General features: G+C 40.2%; 1 protein-coding gene across 49 annotated transcripts in view; it reads left to right on the forward strand.

The window, feature by feature from the left end:
• Positions 1–19,629, forward strand: part of LOC147364665 (uncharacterized) — a 523,181-nt gene that overhangs the window by 171,345 nt on the left and 332,207 nt on the right. For 23 of the 49 annotated variants that reach the window (XR_015134814.1, XR_015134826.1, XR_015134813.1 and 20 more), the window contains one exon: positions 7,237–7,288. The exons of 22 other annotated variants lie outside the window; for them this stretch is intronic. Coding sequence is in view for 4 of the 27 variants with exons in the window: in XM_086321643.1 (XP_086177769.1) it covers positions 7,237–7,280 (44 nt within the window). In the remaining 23 variants the exon portion in view is untranslated. Of the gene's footprint in view, positions 1–276; positions 542–7,236; positions 7,289–16,350; positions 16,879–19,629 lie in introns of those variants that run through there. 4 more of the 49 variants (XR_015134835.1, XR_015134839.1, XM_086321636.1 and 1 more) reach the window with 2 other exon arrangements.

The following is a 19,629-nucleotide window of genomic DNA, read 5'->3' on the forward strand; positions in this document are numbered from 1 at the left end:
AAAAAAAAAAAGAAAAGTTAGAAAACCATTAGTCTAAGTATAGTGGGCTGATTAGAAACTGTATTGGTGAAGGGTTTTTCATTTGTTGAGCCAATGTTTGTTGCTAAGTCTCCACATCTCCTGCCCTTATACACATTAATGAATGTATAGAAGAAATAAGTATTAACCTTTGATATTAATCACATTAGACCTTAGGCTAAGTAAATTCTTTCCTTAACTAAAACCCACTACACCCTCACCCTATAGGAATGTAACTTTATCTTGTACCTTTGGAAGGTGGAGTCTTTTTTAAGAATAATCACCCCTGGAGAAATAAGTGTCCTGGTTGACTGACTGCTGTCACAAGGAGAGGGTCATAAATTGTCAGCAGGCCCCCTGACCAGAAGATGATGTAACACCCCTAAGACTTCTGTATACATTTGTATGAAGCACCTGACTTTGATAAAAGTCAGGACTGCTGACCCCAGGTGACTTTTGCATAACATCTCAGTGTATAAAAGTAGACCATGGAAAATAAAGAATTGGGATCAGTTTCTTGAAATACTGGTCTCCCCATGTCGTTCTCTCTCTCAAACTCTGGCTGAGTTTCCATCTGGAGCGTGGAGCCCGCCATGCTTACTAATTATGCCTGGGCTTCTAAGATCCGACCAGGGAGGCCTCAGTGTCTCCTCTCCTTCGGGAGAACGGAAGGACGCCTGCGGCCTATGTAAGTGGTGCAAACTTCTTGTCTTGAAGGTTTATTGGTCTCCTGTGTAAACCAAGCTACTCAGTCTCTTTTCTCCACTGAATTTTCCTCCTGAGCTATCCTCATTCTATTACTCTTTACATCTCTAATTAATATCTAATTGAAGCTATTGTATCCTGATCCTCGCCGACGCCATCCCCGCTTCGAACTCCCTGGATCAGCCGGGGCGGGACCTCGGCAGAGGTCCCATGCTCAAAAGGGCCAGGTTTACTGTGAATAAGTGTGACTTTGCCCCTCCCTACAGTCTCCTGGAATACTTGGTGGTAAGAGTGGGTAGGGGTGCAAGTGTTGAGGACAAGCAGAATCATGAGCCAGTGAAATTCATGCCACTTCTGTTAATATGACCTCATTCACACACTAGGAAATTGAATCCTCAAATCAGTGTTCACAAGGTATTCATGAGAATCATTTAGTTAAAGAGTATTAATCTTGCAAAGGCCTAATGCTGTAGAGACCTAAAATTAACCATACTGAGACCTAACTGTGTAAGAAAGTTAGGGGAACTAGTCAAACATAATTGTGCTGAAAAGCAGAAAATGTGTGAACTTGGTTCTTTCTCTTCAATGTATATGCACAGGAAATATGACATTTCTGCCCTAAGTTGAATGGCAATTTGCCTATGTAATGTGGTTTTCTGGTGATGGTGGGGGTGCCTACATTTTTAACTAGCTGACATAGGGATACAGAAGACCAGCCTGCTTGACTCAAGCTGGAATACTCTAGGGTACAAGTCATGGCCTTGAACTTGCCATAGGATCAGGCCAAAGCTGAAACACATAGACTTATTAAGTTCCAGGCATTGTTGTAACTACTTTATTAACAGCTCGTTTAATTTTCACTCTAACCTTGTGTATCAGACATTAGTTTCACTCCATTTTAATGATGAGGAAACTGAGACACAGGGAGCTTAAATAACTTGCCCAAGATCTCTTGGCTGATAAGTGCAGAACTGAATATAAATCTAGGCATCTAGCTCCAGAAGTCTTTCTTTTAAGCAAGATTCTGCCCAGATGCTTAGTGGTAACATTCACCTTTTGGTAGGGGTATTTCAATAGCATAGAATCTATAAACAGGGTGTGTGTGTTTGTGTGTGTGTGTGTGTGTGTGTGTCTTGGCAAGTGTTGAGAAATGTGTGAAGACAGTAAATACAGATACTAGTCAATGATATTTTATAATTTTTGAAGGAATTTTACATTTTTGAAGAAAGTTAAAAAGTTAAAATAGAATATGAGTATCTACAAATGGGTGTTATAAATTCTTCAATCCGAGTCTTTACATCTCTTCTCTTTAAGGTAAAAGCCCAATGTACTACTAATCCCTTATGAAGAATAGCAGCCTGATTTAGTTTCATACCCTTTGACAGAGTCACCCATCACTGTGTACAACCTGCTTAGTATGGGAGGGATTAACTTTGATCTGATGAGCTGTATTTTATAAATGAAATTAATCACAGGCTTCAGGGAGATGAGGTCATCAGATTTACACTGAAGTTCTAGTGCAGTACAGGCATCAAGGCTGTATCTGCTCAGCTCCTGTCCAAAGGGTGAGCCTTCTCTTCTCCATGGAGGTATTTGGCCTTGGCTCCTCAAATAAGAGCATCCTCTCTGCTCTGCAGTCCCGCTGCTCTGTGCTTTCACACTGGAATGGAGAGGGAAGCTGTCAGAGTCAACAGTGTGTCTTCTTTCCATTATCGGTGTCGCCTCACATTTCTCTTCGATGCCTTTGACACTTCCAGTCTTCAGCCACTGCCATGTGTTCTGCATAAATTTGTCCATTACTATTGCTTTCCTCATTGGTCAGAGGAGGGAAATAAATTTTTCCTTTCTATATTTTGTACTGTCTCTGGGCTCCTGTATGTGAACCTGGTGTGAAACTGATGAGCTGTCCCAAGGCAGAGAATCCCAATTTCTGAGGCTTCAAGAAGCAACTCAGTAGCTATGCATCTTCTGCTTGCTGGGAATGGAATAGTTCCCAATTCAGAGGCATAGGCCTCTATGTCCCAAATCTCTTTGGGATCTGAGATTTCCTGCCAAAGACAGACGCACACAGACACGCACATGGTGTGGAACCTCTATATTGATAGAAGTGGCTGTAGCCACTCCTGCATCTCCTGTGTTCTTCAGCCTCCCTATGTTCAACCCTTGAAGCAGGCTTGGTTTACAGCTAAGCAATCACGTGCCTGTAAGACCTAGTTTGTTCCTAAAACCCGTTGGGCTAAAGAGTGCTGTTCAAAGCTGTATTGATTGAAGGCACTTAGGGTTTCAGTGCCTCTAAGGCAGAACTCTCAGAGGTTGTTTGATCTGTGGTCTCTTCGAGCACTCTCCAACCTGCTTTAGGGTCTCTTAAACGTGGATGAGCTTTAGAGGAAACCTAGCATTTTGTGGCAGAGGAGGACTGGAGGGGTTGGGACAAGTCCTTCTGGAACAGTTTAGAACTGGAATAGGCTACTCAGATCCACAGCACTCAGGACCAGCTGGTGGGCTATGTTGGACCATGGGAAAGAAAGTCGGGTGGCAGCCTTGCAGACAGTTATGTGCTCTAAGGCTTGACAAGGCCTTTGGGGAAATTCTGGAACCAAGATTTCCTGGGAGAGAGGTCCTGTGTCTCCCAGAAGTGGATTTACCTTAATACCTGCGAAGAGCCCACGAGAAGTGGTTTTGCTGTAGGCATAGTGGTGGATCAAAGTGTAGCAGCTGGGACTCTGGCCTAATTATGTTCCCTATTGGTAGCAGTTTGAGAGAAGCATTCTCTCTGTCACTGCCATAAAGGACTCCATGAAGGTCATGCATGAGGCTGCCTGGGAACATAAACAGAGTTATCCCTGCCCAAGTGGAGAAGAGAGAGCGTGGGTCTGAGCGCAGTGAAAGGAGGACCTATTCCCTCCAGTGAAAGAGAAGGCAGGCTCATCTCCTGAAGTTTCTGCATTGAGAGTAGGAGATAAGAAGAAGCAGATGGTGACCTCCAGGAAACGGAAAAGAGCTGAGGAGATCTCTGTAGGAGGAGGAGCTTTCTCGCAGTGCCTAGCACATGGCCAGCAGAGAGAGGCCACACAGTCAGCATGGGGCCAGCTTGTAGCAATGGGATCACGGTGGAGGAGATGGTGGCTGAAAGAGCTGACTTGTGTGTGACAGTGAGATATTGTGATTCTGTAGTGACCAGAAATGTGGGGAAACAGCCTTGATCCAAGGTCGAGTCAAGGAGAGTCATAAGCGGTGTTGATGAGAGCTGTTATCTATGGATGTGAGTCAGGGAACAGAGTGGTTGGGAGCTCAGGGTTCAAACAGTCACACAGAGGCCACTGGCGTTCCTCATGTTATGGCGGGGCACCTGTCCTTCATGTGTATGCCAACTAAGGAAGCGCTTTCTCTCTCTTTTCTCTTTAAGTGCATGTCAAGGATGATGAAACCAAATGGTGACTAAAGAGGATATGGAGCAATTATATAAAGAGAAATAGTTTGACTTGTGTGGTTGAAAACTCTAAGTGAATACAGGCAGTAGGTCAATCGTTTTCCTATCCTGGTTTGACAAGGACATGGACTGTGTGGAGAAAGGACAAGCTTTTCAGGATAAAACTAGCTTTTCAGCCTAGTTATTGGCTCACAGTATTTTATTTATTTATTTTGATGTAAGCCACACTGAGCCCAATAAAGGAGAACTAGCCAAATTAGCAGGATCTGGGTTCTCATTCCTGGAACTTGCTAACAGGAGGGTATCAGTCAGGCTTATAAAATTAACATTTTACTGATAGCAATGCACAAAGCCTTTTAATGATGGCTTTGGTCTCTGAGCTTAGGCTCTTGACTGCCTGTTCCTTAGCAACGGAAGGATTGGCAGAGAATGTGTTTTGATGTATCATTAAATAAAGGCTGCACAATGCTGAAAACTGGGGGCAGAAATTGGGATAATTGTATTTATTTTTTGGTGTATTATGTTAAAAATAAACAGAAATCCTTTATGCCCTAGAAAATATGCTCTCACTTGAGCATGCTGTCTCTGACTCTTTCTCTTGTGCTTTTTGAGCACTACCGTTTCTTTTTCTCATTCCCCACCCACCTCTGCAATTTAAGCACGCATTTATCTTTTCTTATGAATAGCATTTCAAGGTTTTTTTCCAGCTCTGTTCTGTCATAAAAAAATTGGATCACACACTATCACAGCCAAAAGAGTTTGTAGGGATCCTTTAGCAACCTGCTTTGCTTTATGGTTCAGAAAGGGGAAGGGACTGCCTGGATCTGACTTGTTCTTTACCTCTCAGATTAATTGTCACCTCCTCTGTGAAGCCTCTCCTGATGCCACAGGGCTAATAGGCACCTTGTTTGAAAGGATTCACCAGATTATAGTTGTTGTTTACTTGTTTGTCTCGTCAGTTCCACAATGACTCTTGTTCGTTGTCCCAAACCCAGAGCTTCATAGGGTGTCTGACTTGCATTTGATATATAAGAAATATGATTTAAAATTGTCCAAGGCCATGGCACCAGTTAGTGAAAAACTAGGGCTAAGACCCAGGTTTCCTAGTTTCAAGTTTACTGTTATTCCATGACCTACTTTACAACTGTTACCAAATGCAAGTTTCAGTGATGTCAAGTCATACTGAAACATCTGAGTTTTGAGCAGAGAAAGGTTTAGTGCAGGGCCAAGCCAGAAGAGCGGATGGCTCATGCCCCTAAACCCTGAACTCCCCAGATGGTTTCAGCAAAGCATTTTTAAAGGCCAGGTGAGGGAAGGGAAGGCCACAGGGTATGTGATCAGCTTGTGCACAGTTCTCTGACTGGTTGATGTCGAGGTAACACAGTGGGTAACATTACCAGTCCTCAGGTGCCAGAAGATCTGGGGGCTATGTGCTCATGTTTATCAGGTAGTTAATTTCTTCCATTTGGTGGTGGTTTTAGCATCTGAAAAATGCTGGAAATATGCACAAGATACAATTATCTAGGTATTGATACTGCAAAGAAGAGCTACAGCAGAGGACATGGGAGAGAGGTCTATCCCAGAAAGGCCCCACAGGGTCTTGTGTGGTGACACAGCTCTTACAGTGATGTAGAGAAAATGAACACATTTAGAGGACCGAGCTATGCTAAGTCTTCCTGCTGCTTTCGGTCAAGGAGAGTGGACCATGAAGATGACCAAATCCAAGTGGCTGGGGCTGCCTGGGCTTCAGCTCCATTTCTGCCGTGGGTGGATCCAGTTCATGGAATGAGCTGGACTCTACTTCAGATCATCCCACTTCCCTCCCTGACATTTAGCAAAAGAACAAAGTGCCTGTTCTACAGGTGCTGTGTTAGTCTCTGCTGATGCAATAGTTAACTAAAACAGTCAGGGTTCTAACTCACACGGAGACAACAGCAACATCTAAGCATAACCACTATTGGCCCCTCACATTTTTTACTCCATGTCACATTTCAATTTTCCAGTTCTCTAATTATCAAGGTCTCCAAGGTTTATGAGGGCGATATCTCTAGTAAGATACTTCTGTTCTCCACATTTTCTTTTCTCATTAATCAGACTCTGATGAAACCCTCTGTGCCTGGAAATGACAGCCAAGTTACTCCTCTCCATATTCTGACAGTTTGATAGGATATATTACATTCTCCACCTGACATCAGCACCTCTCATTCATTTCATAACCATCTGCATTCTGGCTTCTGCTCCTCATCTCCCCAGCCCACCTTCAATTGGCCTTCACTCCAATATTTCATGAAATTCCTCTGTCAGAGTCTCCAGTGATTTCTAATTGCCAAATACAGTGAATGGAGCTTTAATATTCATTGTACTTGCTACCTCTGTGGTGTAGTAAACCCTTGACACTTGGGTGAAATATGTCCCAAGAACATTATGTACTCTAGATTCTTGAGTATCACTCTTGCCTATAACATCATCATAACTTGCACTAGATTGCAACTAAAGAATTTTGCTGATTTCGATTCTTAATGAGAGTTAATGTGTCCTTGACAATAAGTAGAAGAAAATACAGCTGCTTAGAGAAGTGGATATTTCCTGCTAAGTGATGTGCTGTCCTTAGTAGCTGAGAACTCATGTGGGTGCCCTCACTAAGATTTCAGACTGCTACTTGTCATGAAAATTGGGATTGCTCAGACAACTGAAACTAAGAAAGTTAAAACTACGAAGGCCTGAGCCTACCTTACCATCACTCACTCCATCTTTAACACCCTTTCTCCCCTTGGGCTTTGGATTCTTTGATCTCTGTTGCTTCCAACTCTTCAGGATAGATTCCTTTCCTTTCGCCCATCCCATAAGTATTAGTATTATGGAGAGCACTGATCTCAGATAATTTCCTTTTTATTGAATAAACTCTCTTGTGCCTGAGAGTTTGATCATTCCATATTTACTGTATATTCCAGTACTGGATGGTTCAAAACATAAATGTGCTGGGAAAAATTGTCCATCCAGCGTGATTCCTGTGTTGTGCTGACACCATTCCGCATGTACTTGTAGTATGTGCACTCATGTTGGTTACTTTCCATTTGATCTAGGTCTATTCTCCACTTGTTCCTTGCTCCATGCTCCGGAAGGCTGACTTCTGTGGTATGTATCACCTAGTTCTTTGGCCAGTCAGAGGTATTGATTAGAGCTCGGGGGACAGGAGAAGAGAGGTGGGGGCCTCTCTTGCCCTCATTCTCTCCCTGCCTGGCAGTAGGACTGGTAGTGGCTATACTCCTTCGTGGCCAGAAGTTATACTAGGTGGGCCTTCTCCCATGACTTCAGTTTTCAGTGGGCTATAATAACATAGTTTATTCCTTCTTGCTGTTGCTAGCCCCTGGATGTTTCAGCATTCTCTTGTTTGTTTCCGTAAACATGCCCATGACTCTGTAAATAGTGCCTCCATTGGAAATTCCTTCAGTTAAGCCATTCTGAATGAGCCATCTGTTTTCCACAGGTCCTTGAGAATACAGAGCTCATTTACCTTACAGAAATAGGCACTAAATCATCTCCTACCCTTCCTCAACTACCTTAGCTATTTTTCATTTTAACTATTGCAATCTCAATTGTACAAACTCTCAGAAGCAGTGAAAGTCATCTGCCAGAAAAGAGCTCTGAGACCGGAGTCCTACATAAGGTGAAGATATAAGGGCTGGGCAAAAGAAAATGCATTAGCGAGTAAGGCTTTAAAGAAACAGTGAAGTAGATTACTAAGTCTCCCTTCGTTTCTCTTCATTCTATTTCCCTTAGTGGCACCAAATGAAATTTTTGAAATTCAAGTTGGATCAGGCTATTCTCTTTAAAAACCTCTGGTGGCTCACTGGTATTCATGATGTAAAATTTAAACTCCTTTATGTGTGTTCATAATTCCTTATTGTTTTGGCTTTTCCTTACCTTTCTCTGGCATCCTTCCTGCCAAACACTGAATGCCCACTGGCCCCTTATGTACCATATCAAGTATTTAGTTCAATATTTTTCTCTCCCCAGCTTCTCCTGCTTTGTTTTCTGTCTTAATGACATCATTAGTCATTCAAATTCTAAAAGTCACAAGAGGCTTTTAATTTTATCTCCTTCAACATCAGCATCTAGTAACTTGAAACGCTACCTAGAAGAGAGAGACCCAGCTTTGTCCTTTACCGGAAAAGTCACTCCATGTGAATTTTTAGTTTTGTACATTCAGAAGGGTTTGGTACACAGTAGGGAGGTGATGTATAAATTAGTCCAGGATCCTGAAGGCATGTCAGTGAAAGCACTCTCTTGCTCTCTTTAGTTGCTAAGTCGTGTCCAACTCTTGCAACCCCATGGACTGTAGCCTGCCAGGCTCCTCTGTCCATGGGATTCTCCAGGCAAGAATCCTGGAGTGGGTTGCCATTTCCTTCTCCATGATCGCACTGGAAGTTTCCAAATAACTTGTTTTCTCTAGCTTTTCCTTAGCTCTTTTTACTGTGTCTTTGTTTCTTTTAGAAATAGATTTTTCCTTCACAGTATATACTCCAAAAATGCTGTAATAGAGATGGAAAAAGTTTCCATGAATATGAGAGTTTCCATAGCACAGCCACCACCTAGTGGCCTTGGAAGAGTATAGGAATAATTAAGAATTCAAAGGCAGTTCACCATCAAATTACAAATTTGGCAGCTTTAATTTTGGAATTAAAACAGCCAGATTGTGTTCATTTAAAATGTTTTATATTGGCATAACAGATGTCTTCCCTGGGGAACACTCTCAGCAATTAAAATATATAGATACATAAAATATATATGTATATATTTTAAGATCCATTATTTTGTGGCATTGTTGTTTTTATGTTACCAGCCAGAGGAAATTATAAAATGGTAATAATAGTAGACATTTTAACAAACTCTTGTACAGACTCTGATTCAAGGAAAAAAATACCCTGAGATACCAAAACAGATAGATGATTCTCTTAATCTAAAGAAATCTAGAGGAAAGAGAGTCCACAGATGGATTTGCCAACTCATACTAGGATCCACAAAGAGCAACTGAAATTTCTAAAGAGAGAGATGTCTTACATAAACATTTTTTATGCAGGTGAGACGAAGGGGAAAGGTTAGTGCTTTGATAAGTAGGTTGTGCACTTATTATATTTCATTTGCTTTTGACTTAGAAATTTGAAATTGACCTAGGTACTTGTATTAGCCAGTGTTCAGCCAGGAAAATGGAAGCAATTCATGTCTTCCAAGTATGGAAACTTTTATCCAGGGAATTGCAGGCTTACAGAAGTTGGAAAGTCTGGAGAGACAAAATTCTGGGAAGCCACCAACAATGATATAGTTATTGGCTTGGCCAAAAAGTTTGTTCAGGTTTTTGCACCATTTTATGGAAAAACTGAAGTTTGACCATCAAAAAGGCTGAGCTCCAAAGAATTCATGCTTTCTAATTGTGATGCTGGAGAAGACTCTTGAGAGTCCCTTGGACTGTAGGGAGATCAAACCAGTCAATCCTAAAGGAAATCAACCCTAAATATTCATTGGAAGGGCTAAAACTGAAGCTAAAGCTTCAATACTTTGGCCACCTAATGTGAAGAGCAGAATCATTGGAAAAGACCCTGATGCTGGAAAGATTGAGGGCAGGGAGTGAAGGGGGTGACAGAGAATGAGATGGTTGGATGGTATCACCGAATCAATGGAGATGAGTTTGAGCCAATTCTGGAGTTAGTGAAGGAAGAGGAGCCTGGTAGGCTGCAGTCCATGAGGTTGTCCATGTTCAGTCCATTAGTGACTGAACAACAACAATGAGAAAACCCAAAAGAATTTTTGGCCAACCCAATAGTAATTGCTTTCAAGGTGTCCCCTGGAAATTTATGTGAATCTCAAGGATTCTAGACAGCTATTGCTACCTTCTCAGCCTTTAGCACTAAGGCAAGTAGTCTCCAGGGACCTAGGCCCATGACCTTAGCTAGCTTCCATAGCTTGGAAGCTGCCTGTATGTCCACATATGTCTGCCTGTACCTGCCTCCAGGCAACAATGGCTTCCTTCCATCTCCCACCCTCTAGCTCTCACACCAAGGGTTCCACATTGGCAGCTGTAGCCCAAAATCAGAGGAGAAAGGGAATTTGGGGAATGCTGTTTCTGGCTTTCCGTTTCCAATGCAGAGCAAGCCAGAAGAGGAACACTAATGTGAAAAGTAGAGTATATAATTTCAGTGACAAAAGTTTCATATTCAGCAGCAAATTTCAAATAGCATTGGAAAATTTCTCATTAATTTTTACTGGCAGGAAGGAAACATGTATAGTGGAAAGAAAGTGGTCTTTGGAGTTGACACACCTGGGTTTGACTCCTGATCTCCTTCATCTTAGCTTTGTGGTCTTGAATGCATCATACCACCCTTCAGAGCCTTTGTATTTTCATCCAGAAAAATGTAGATAATGATGTCCTTTGTGAAGCATTGCTTTGGAAAGTAAATGAAATAATCTATGTAAAGCGTTTATTTTGCACCACAGGGCTTGGCATGTACTAAGCAGTCAGAAAATATTAACTCTGTAAGAAATTGAAACTGGGGCCAGGCATTCAAGGCTATAGCAGGTTGTCTATTTCTATGCCTTGAGCAAATTACAGTGTTGTTGCTACATTTGTAATGGCTTGCCTTTTCCCTTGTAGTTACAGTACTTACAACTTTAAGTATCAATAAGCTTTTCTCTCTCGGTATTTCTTTTACAATTTTCTCATCCAGAAATAGCAGCACAAGGAAGGCAGCATAGTTTGGAAACTTTGCCAGTAATTGGTTGTGTCTCCCTGAACAATTAAGTTACTTTCTCAAAGCTGCAATCTCCTTATGTGTAAAATGACAAGCTTAAAGTATGCAGGAAGGAGGAAGGCATGACTTTGATTGTTTGATTTCGTTTATTTCATTTGTCCAACATTTTCCTGCCTTGTCTGTTATGTTTAAATCACTGTTAGCTACTATGTGGGTGACTAAAAAAGATGTATATTAAAACCACTCACCTAGAGCCAGGCATCCTGGAGAATAAAGTCAAGTGGGCCTTAGGAAGCATTACAACAAACAAAGCTGGTGGAGGTGATGTAATTTCATTTGAGTTATTTCAAATCCTAAAAGATGATTCTGTTAAAGTGCTGCAGCCAATATGCCAGCAAATTTGGAAAATTCAGCAGTGGCCAGAGGACTGGAAAAGATAAATTTTCATTCCAGTCTCAAAGAAGGGCAATGCCAAGGAATGTTCAAACTACTGAACAATTGCACTAATTTTGGATGCTAGTAAGGTTATGCTTAAAATTCTTCAAGCCAGGCTTCAGCATTATGTGTACAGACACCATCCAAATGTACAAGCTGGGTTTAGAAAAGGCAGGGGAACCAGAGATCAAATTATCAGCATTCATTGGATCATAGAGAAAGCAAGGGGATTCCAGAAAAATATCTATTTGTGCTTCATTGACTACAGGAAAGGCTTTGACTGTGTAGATCAACACCAAACTGTGGAAAATTCTTAAAGGGATGGGAATACCAGACCACCTTACCTGTCTCCTGAGCAACCTGTATGCGGGTCAAGAAGCAACAATTAGAACCTTACATGGAACAACTGTCTGGTTCAAAATTGGAAAAGGAGTACATCAAGGCTATATATTGTCACTCTGTTTATTAACTTAGATGCAGAGTACATCATGTGAAATGACAGGCTGGATGATTCACAAGCTGGAATCAAGATTGGCAGGAGAAATATCAACAACCTCAGTTATACAGATGATAACACTGTCATGGCAGAAAGTGAAGAGGAACTAAAAAACCTCTTGATGAGAGTGAAAGGAGAGTGAAAAAGTTGGCTTAAAGCTCAACATTCAAAAAACTAAGATCATGGCATCCAGTCCCATCACTTCATGGCAAATAGATGGGGAATCAATGGAAACAGTGAAAGGTTTTATTTTTGGGGGGCTCCAAAATCACTGTGGATGGTGACTGCAGCCATGAAATTAAAAGATGCTTGCTCCCTGGAAGGAAAGCTATGACCAACCTAGACAGCATATTAAAAAGCAGAGACATTATTTTGCCAACAAAGGTCCATCTAGTCAAAGTTATCATTTTTCCAGTTGTCATGTATGGTGAGTTGGACTATAAAGAAGGCTGGATGCTGAAGAATGATGCTTTTGAGTTGTTATATTGGAGAAGACTCTTGAGAGTCCCTTGGACAGTAAGAGATCAAACCAGTCAATCCTAAAGGAAATCAACTCTGAATATTCATTGAAAAGACTGATGCTGAAGCTGAAACTCCAATATGTTGGCCATTTCATGCAAAGAGCCAACTCATTGCAAAAGACCCTGATGCTGGGAAAGATTGAGGGTAGGAGGAAAAGACGGAGACAGAGGATGAGATAGTTAGATAGCATCACCGACTCAATGGACATGAATTTGAGCAAACTCCAGGAGATAGTGAAGGACAGGGAAGCCTGGTGAGCTGCCATCCATGGGGTCGCAGAGTCAGATATGACTTAGTGACTGAACAACAACAATATAAAAACATGGCCCCTGCCAGTAAGACAGTATAATCCAGTAAGACAAAGATATCAATACATAAATTGTAGTAGATTTGGAGTTTCTGGCGTGAACTTACAAGGCTTTATCATGGTGGGTAATAAACAGTAAATATATGAGAAACTTCATGGAGAGGGAGGTAAGTGATACTCACTTTAAAAAATATTCCAAAACAAGGACTATATTCAGTATCTTTTCATGACCTATAATAGAAAAGAATCTGAAAAAGAAAAAAAATATATATCCAAATCACTTTACTGTATAGCTGAAACTAACAAAATATTATATCAACACTTCAGTTAGAGGAAATATTCCAGTGATTCCTCTAGGCTTTGCTTTCCACTGAGAAAAGACACTGCCAAATGTAAATAATTGGTTGGTTCTTCAGTCAACCTCTTATCAACAACTTGGCACCCATTTTCTGTACTGTTGTAGGCTGTGCTAGGATGTGGATATACTGACAACTATTTTATCTGCCCTCAAAGATTTTTCATTTTAGTTGTTTGAATGTACCTTTTACATAGTTGATGTATCTTTGGTTAATCCCATGGACAGAGGAGTCTGGCAGGCTACAGTCCAAGAGGTTTGCAAAGAGCTGGACATGACTGAGTGACAGAGCAGACACACAAAATCACTAAGAAAGGCTCGCAGGATTGGAAACCTGTCAGTCTGTGTCTTTGCCATAATGTTAAAATTTAACTCACTTTTCTAAAGTTTGCCTGGGATTACTCATTTCATCCTTTTATTGGTCTCTGACTTAGGAATATGGGTGGTATTACCTTTTCTAATATTCCACCGAGTTATATTTATAGAGTATAATTTTGTGTATTGAATACACTACTTATCATCCATAAAATATTGATTAAAGAAGCAATTTAGAAAACAGTACTGGTCTCAATTTAAATATTCTTTTAACTGTGAAGATTTATGACCTACATATATAATTGAAATTAAGTTGTACTAAGAATGACAGGTACATTCAATGTTGAAATGAGTTAGAGAAGTTGCTGTTAGATCACTATTTCAGAATATTTATTAAAAAGTTTTTTTAAAATTCCTCGGAGAATCATTGTAGTGATTAGTGCAATTGGCATTTTTTTTTTTTTCAAATAGGAACATGTCTCACATTCAGACAGAAGTCCTCCTTTCAAAGAAATATAGCCACACAGACACTAATGGATGAGCCATCAGTCATGCATTGGGAAAACTAGTTTAAGTTTTAAGGCGTACTAATCCTTGATGTCTCATGCCTCAAAAAGTTAATCCTGGCTTTGCAAATCGTGTTGCAGAACAGTATTTTATGAATGGTATAGCATCTTGTTATCCATTACTGTGCTGTGCAAGCTTTGTTGCTACCACTTCATTTTCAAAAGCACCAGGCTAGTGCTGTTGACAATGATGTGTAACACTGGTGTATATCGCTCAGGCCATGTTTTATAATGAGGACAGGAGTTTTCAATTTGGGTGTCTGATATTAACATGGGTTTTCTTTACTACATTAAGCTGTCTTGGTAACAGATTGTCATAGAATGTACCATTAACCATTCCACTTGCATTAACTCCAAATGAATATGAAGTTTCTTTGTGTTGAGATCTACAGAGATTTGTTATGGGTAAAGGAAATTTTGGAACTAGAAAGGACAAATCCCTTCAATATCTAATATCTAAAACATCTAACTGGGTTGTTTGACTGGGAGTGTAGTAGTGAGACCAGTGGAAAGTGAGGCTAATAGATCTTAAACCACAATTTGATCACCTTAGTTTCCTGTTTAAAATCCTATATAGGCTTTTCATTTTGTCAAGCTAAATCCCCAATATCTTGGCACAGCCTCTGTTACCTAAGGGTGGTTTGCTTGCCCATCTTTGTCTTCCGCTCTTCCTCCTACCTCTCCCCCACAAGATTCCTTAAAATCTTTCTCTTCTTTCCCTGGAATGCTCCTATCTTTTCTTTATCTACCTAATTTATAGACAGAGCTCAAGTGATAACTCCTTTGGGCAGCATTCCTTCACCAGCCCAGAAAAATTAATTGAAGAAAGCAAAATTTTAACAAGAGATACTTTTCTCATGTCTTATCAAATTAATCAATTAAACCCAGTATGTGATATGATATACTAGAGTTTATCCAGATTAGTTAAAGTGATACTGACCAGGGCTCTTGGCCTTCCCCAGTCAAAAGAAATTGATGAGGAGCTAGAAAGGAAATTTAGGCAAGGTTTTATTGGGGGCCCTGTTGTAGCAGTGGGGAGTAAAAACAAGTAACAGTTTCCCATGCTTGCTCCCAAAGGAGGGGCAAGCTGATTCCTTCTATGGGATGAAGGTAAGGATGTGTCCAGGGGTTGGGGTAGAGGGATGGCTGAGGTGATTTGCCCTCCCCTTTGGTGGTGTTGAATGGAGGGGGCACACACAGTACACTGCTTTTGCTCCCAAGTTCCTGCTTTTGCTCCTGGCTCTTCAGAACTGGCAGTTACGCTTTCTGTTTTTTTTTTTTTTTTGTATCTTCTCCATAATTTGCCCCAACTGTGCATGCACATGGTTGTTTTTAGTCTCTTAACAGTTTGTTTGTATTTTATTGCTTGAGGAGATGTTTGTTCAGGTGCAAGCATTATTTATTGCAGCAAAGGGTACCAGGTCCCAGCCTGTCTCAAAAGGACTGTCACAGCATCCTATACATGCCTGTAATGTTACATTGATCAATCTCTAGTGAAATTTCTAAGTACTGGTTTGTCCACCCTTATATTTGTTTTTAACATGTGTATCTCCAGTGCCTAGCACCATCTTTGGCATAGAATAATATATAAGAACTAACATTTGGCTGAATGTTACTATATGCCAGCCACCTGATCAAGTCTTTTGCATTGTATTAACTTATTTAATTTTCAGTATTAACCTGTGATTCAAGGGCTAGCATGATCAGCATTGTACAGATGAAGAGTCAGAATGATAAGAACTGTGACCCATTTCCCAAGGTCACTTAGTAGGTGACAGAATCAGAGTCTGAATGGTATGGTCCCAAGACCCATGTTTTTAACCATGAAATGTTCTTTCTCTTTTGTAGATGGTAGATTCTCAAAAATATTTGGGGAATGAACAGCAATATAATTAGTGTGATGTATTCATTAGTATTAAAGTTTACACAGGCCCCTGAGTATCTGCATTCTCAGTCCAATGAAGCTTTCTTAAAGACTGTCCTACTTTATAAGTCAGAGGAACAATGTAGTAAGTATGCTAGCCTGAGAGACCTGCATTCTAGTTAAGTCCTGCCATGAACATACTACATGACCTTAGATAAGTAAGTTTACCTATCTGGGCCTCAGTTTCCACATGTGTGAAATAAACTAATAGGACTCAATGAATACCAAGGAAACTACCAACTCTATAGTTTTATCCTTTCTGAGTATAATGCCATTTTCCTCCAACTTGTAACCAAAATTGCTATTTTAGGTATTGTTAGCAAATATTTCAAAATTAGTGTATATATACTTTATGCTGGTTGTGGTGGTGGTTTAGTCAATAATTCATGTTCGACTCCCCCAGGGACTGTAACAACCCACCAGGCTTCTCTGTCCATGGGATTATCCTGGCAAGAATACTGGAGTGGGCGATTTCCTTGTCCAGGGTATCTTTGCAACTCAGGCATCAAATCTGTGTCTCCTCCATTGCAGGTGGATTCTTTGCTGCTGAGCCAACGGGGAAACCTGTGTATAATTTATAAATAGTCCTAATTCATGAACTAATTTACTTAGTTCATGAATGAGTCTATACCACCATTCCCTGTGTATCATTGGAGAATGTATTTGACCTCATTAATTTACTATGTCCCTCTCTATGAAATGAGGATAATAGTGTGTGCCTCTGAGGGTTATTGTGAAGATAAAAACAGACAATGCATGTTTTATGGGCTGATGTGGGGCCCTCCCTATCCCCCCCAAATACCTCTGAATATGACCTTATCTGAAGATAGACTACAGAGATAATGAAGCTAAAATGAGGTCATTAGTGTGGGCTCTAATTCAGTATGACTGGTATCTATATAAAAAAGGGAAATTCAGACATAAGACCTAGACTGAGGGAGACTACGTAAAGAGAGATAGGGGAAGAATATGGTTTTCTACAAGCCAAGGGGAGGGACTTAGAAAAGATCCTTCCCTCACATACCTAAAAAAGCAACTCGGCCAAAATCTTGATGTTGGTTTTCTAACCTTCAGAATTGTAGGACAATAAACTCCTGTTGTTTAAACCATGTAATCTGTGATACTTAGTTATGGCAGCCCTAGTAAATAATACAGCAATAAGTTCTTTGCCACATGTAGTTCAGTTCAGTTCACTTCAGTCGCTTAGTCATGTCTGACTCTTTGCAGCCCCATGGACTGCAGCACACCAGGCTTCTTTGTCCATCACCAACTCCCAGAGCTTGCTCAAACTTATGTCCATCGAGTCAGTGATGCCATCCAACCAAATTATCCTCTGTCATCCCAGTCTCCTCCTGCCTTCAATCTTTCCCAGCATTACAGTTTTTTCCAGTGAGTCAGTTATTTGCATCAGGTGGCCAAAGTATTGGAGTTTCAGGTTCAGTATTAGTCCTTCAAATGAATATTCAGGACTGATTTCTTTTTGGATTGACTGGTTTGATTTCCTTGCAGTCCAAGAGACTCTTACGAGTCTTCTCCAACACCACAGTTCAAAAGCATGAATTCTTTGGCACTCAGCTTTCTTTGTAGTCCAACTCTCACTTCCATAAATGACTACTGGAAAAACACAGCTTTGACTAGATGGACCTTTGTTGGCAAAGTAATGTCTTAGCTTTTTAATATACTGTCTAGGTTGGTCATAGCTTTTCTTCCAAGGAGCAAATGTCTTTTAATTTCATGGTTGCAGTCACCACCTGCAGTGATTTTGGAGCCCCCCAAAAGAAAGTATGTCACTGTTTTCATTGTTTCCCCACCTATTTACTATGAAGTGATGGGACTGAATGCTATGATCTTAGTTTTCTGAATGTTGAGCTTTAAGCCAACTTTTTCACTCTCCTCTTTCACTTTCATCAAAGGCTCTTTAGTTCTTCTTCACTTTCTGCCATAAGGGTGGTGTCATTTGCATATCTGAGGTTATTGGTATTTTTCCCGGCAATCTTGAATCCAGCTTGTGCTCCAGCCTGGCATTTTGGATGATGTACTCTTTATATAAGTTAAATAAGTAGGGTGACAATATACAGCCCTGATGTACTCCTTTCTTGATTTGGAACCAGTCTGTTGTTCCATGTCCAGTTCTAACTGTTGCTTCTTGACCTGCATACAGATTTCTCAGGAGGCTTGTAAGGTGGTCTGGTATTCCCATCTCTTGAAGAATTTTCCACAGTTTGCTGTGATCCACACAGTCAAAGACTTTGGTGTAATGAATAAAACAGAAACATTAATGCACCATATTTATGGAGCACTTACATATGGCATACTGAACCCCATGAGTAGTAGGCCACATGTGAGTGCTCCATAAATACTGGTGTATTAAGCATATGATGACAATTTCTTTTTGTTTATAAAATGGTGGTTTAGATATTTGTCATGTATCTTTATGCTTTGTTTTCTCATGTATCCTAACAATGACTAGATTTAAATATATACTTTTCCAAAGAATTTTATGGAGTGAAGAGGTATGTTGACTAAAAAAGACTGCACAGTCTAAAAGTTGAGAATTATGTTTTATTTGGCAGACTTACTAAGGACTATAGCCTGGGATACACTATCTCAGAAAGCTCTGAGGGACTGTTGCAAAGAGGTAAAGGAGGGTCAAGATATATAGGTGTTTTTGCTGAAAGGAAAAACACATGTAGTCAAATATCAAAAGATTTACTGCTAATCACAAAAATAGACATCTCAAGTTAATGATTTTAGTGCTTTTATATATATGATAAGGTAAAAGAGTTTTGGCCTCTTGAAACCCTTCTTTGGTAGGCAACTTAACTATCTAGGGCCAGTATCCTATTTTTACCTATCCTGAATTTCCTCAGGGTTCACCATTAAGGGCAGTTGCAGTGGCTGATGGCTTTGTGGCTGCAACATTCTTTGTTTACTGAAATGGCAGGTGACACTCTTTGTTTACAGGTATTATCTCTACTTTACAGATAGGAAAACTGAGGCAAAAGGAAATGAAAAGCCTTTGCTCAAGCTGCTTATGTAATTGTTTTAATTGTGGTTTTCCTATGTGAGCTTTAGAATTTAGTTCTACACATTCAGTAGTCAGCATTATTCTATGCACTTTGGCCAGAAGGTGAAATGATATGGCTTTTGCTTTCAAACCAATCATCTTTCACTGGAGAGAAAGACATAGGGACCAATGTGTTGGTTAGTTATTCTATAGTCACTCTCCCTTCTTCAGTTTATAGAATCCCAATTTTGTTTAATTTGCTAGTCCCAGGTGATGAATCATGACTGGTTTAAGACAGTAATGACAGTCTGGTTTTTGTAGTTTAAAGGATTGCAACTCACATAAACCAATAAAAGTATAAAAAAGTTGGAATTAAGGAGAATGTGGAAATAAGCTAAATCTACAGGGCCTGTATCAAGAAGACAGTGGTTTACCTTCTTTCAGAAGATAAATACTTTTGGAAGAGTAGTCACTGAACTTTGTTTTGAACAATGAAAGGAATTTTCCAGATGGATGAAGGGCAGGAAGTCATTCTAAGCAGTCAGGACATTATGTGTAAGAACAGAGATGAGCATGGGCCTTGAGTGTTTGAGAAAGTGACAGTAAAGCCGTTTGTTAGTCTTGAAGTGTAAAGGGCAGGGTGAAAAGTACTAAAGGTGAGACTGAATGCATCTCAAGGTTAGGTTATATAAAGCTTTACGTAATACGTTTATGAAACTAAACTTTATTCTGTTTAAACAAACAATTTTATTTAATTCTGGGAACAGACAATGAAGAGCATTTAATTTTAGGCTGGAGAGAAA

The sequence above is a fragment of the Bos grunniens genome, chromosome 10, assembly GCF_055505025.1.
Source record: "Bos grunniens cultivar Pamir isolate PY7600 chromosome 10, Bosgru_T2T1.0, whole genome shotgun sequence".
NCBI classification, from domain to species: domain Eukaryota; kingdom Metazoa; phylum Chordata; class Mammalia; order Artiodactyla; family Bovidae; genus Bos; species Bos grunniens.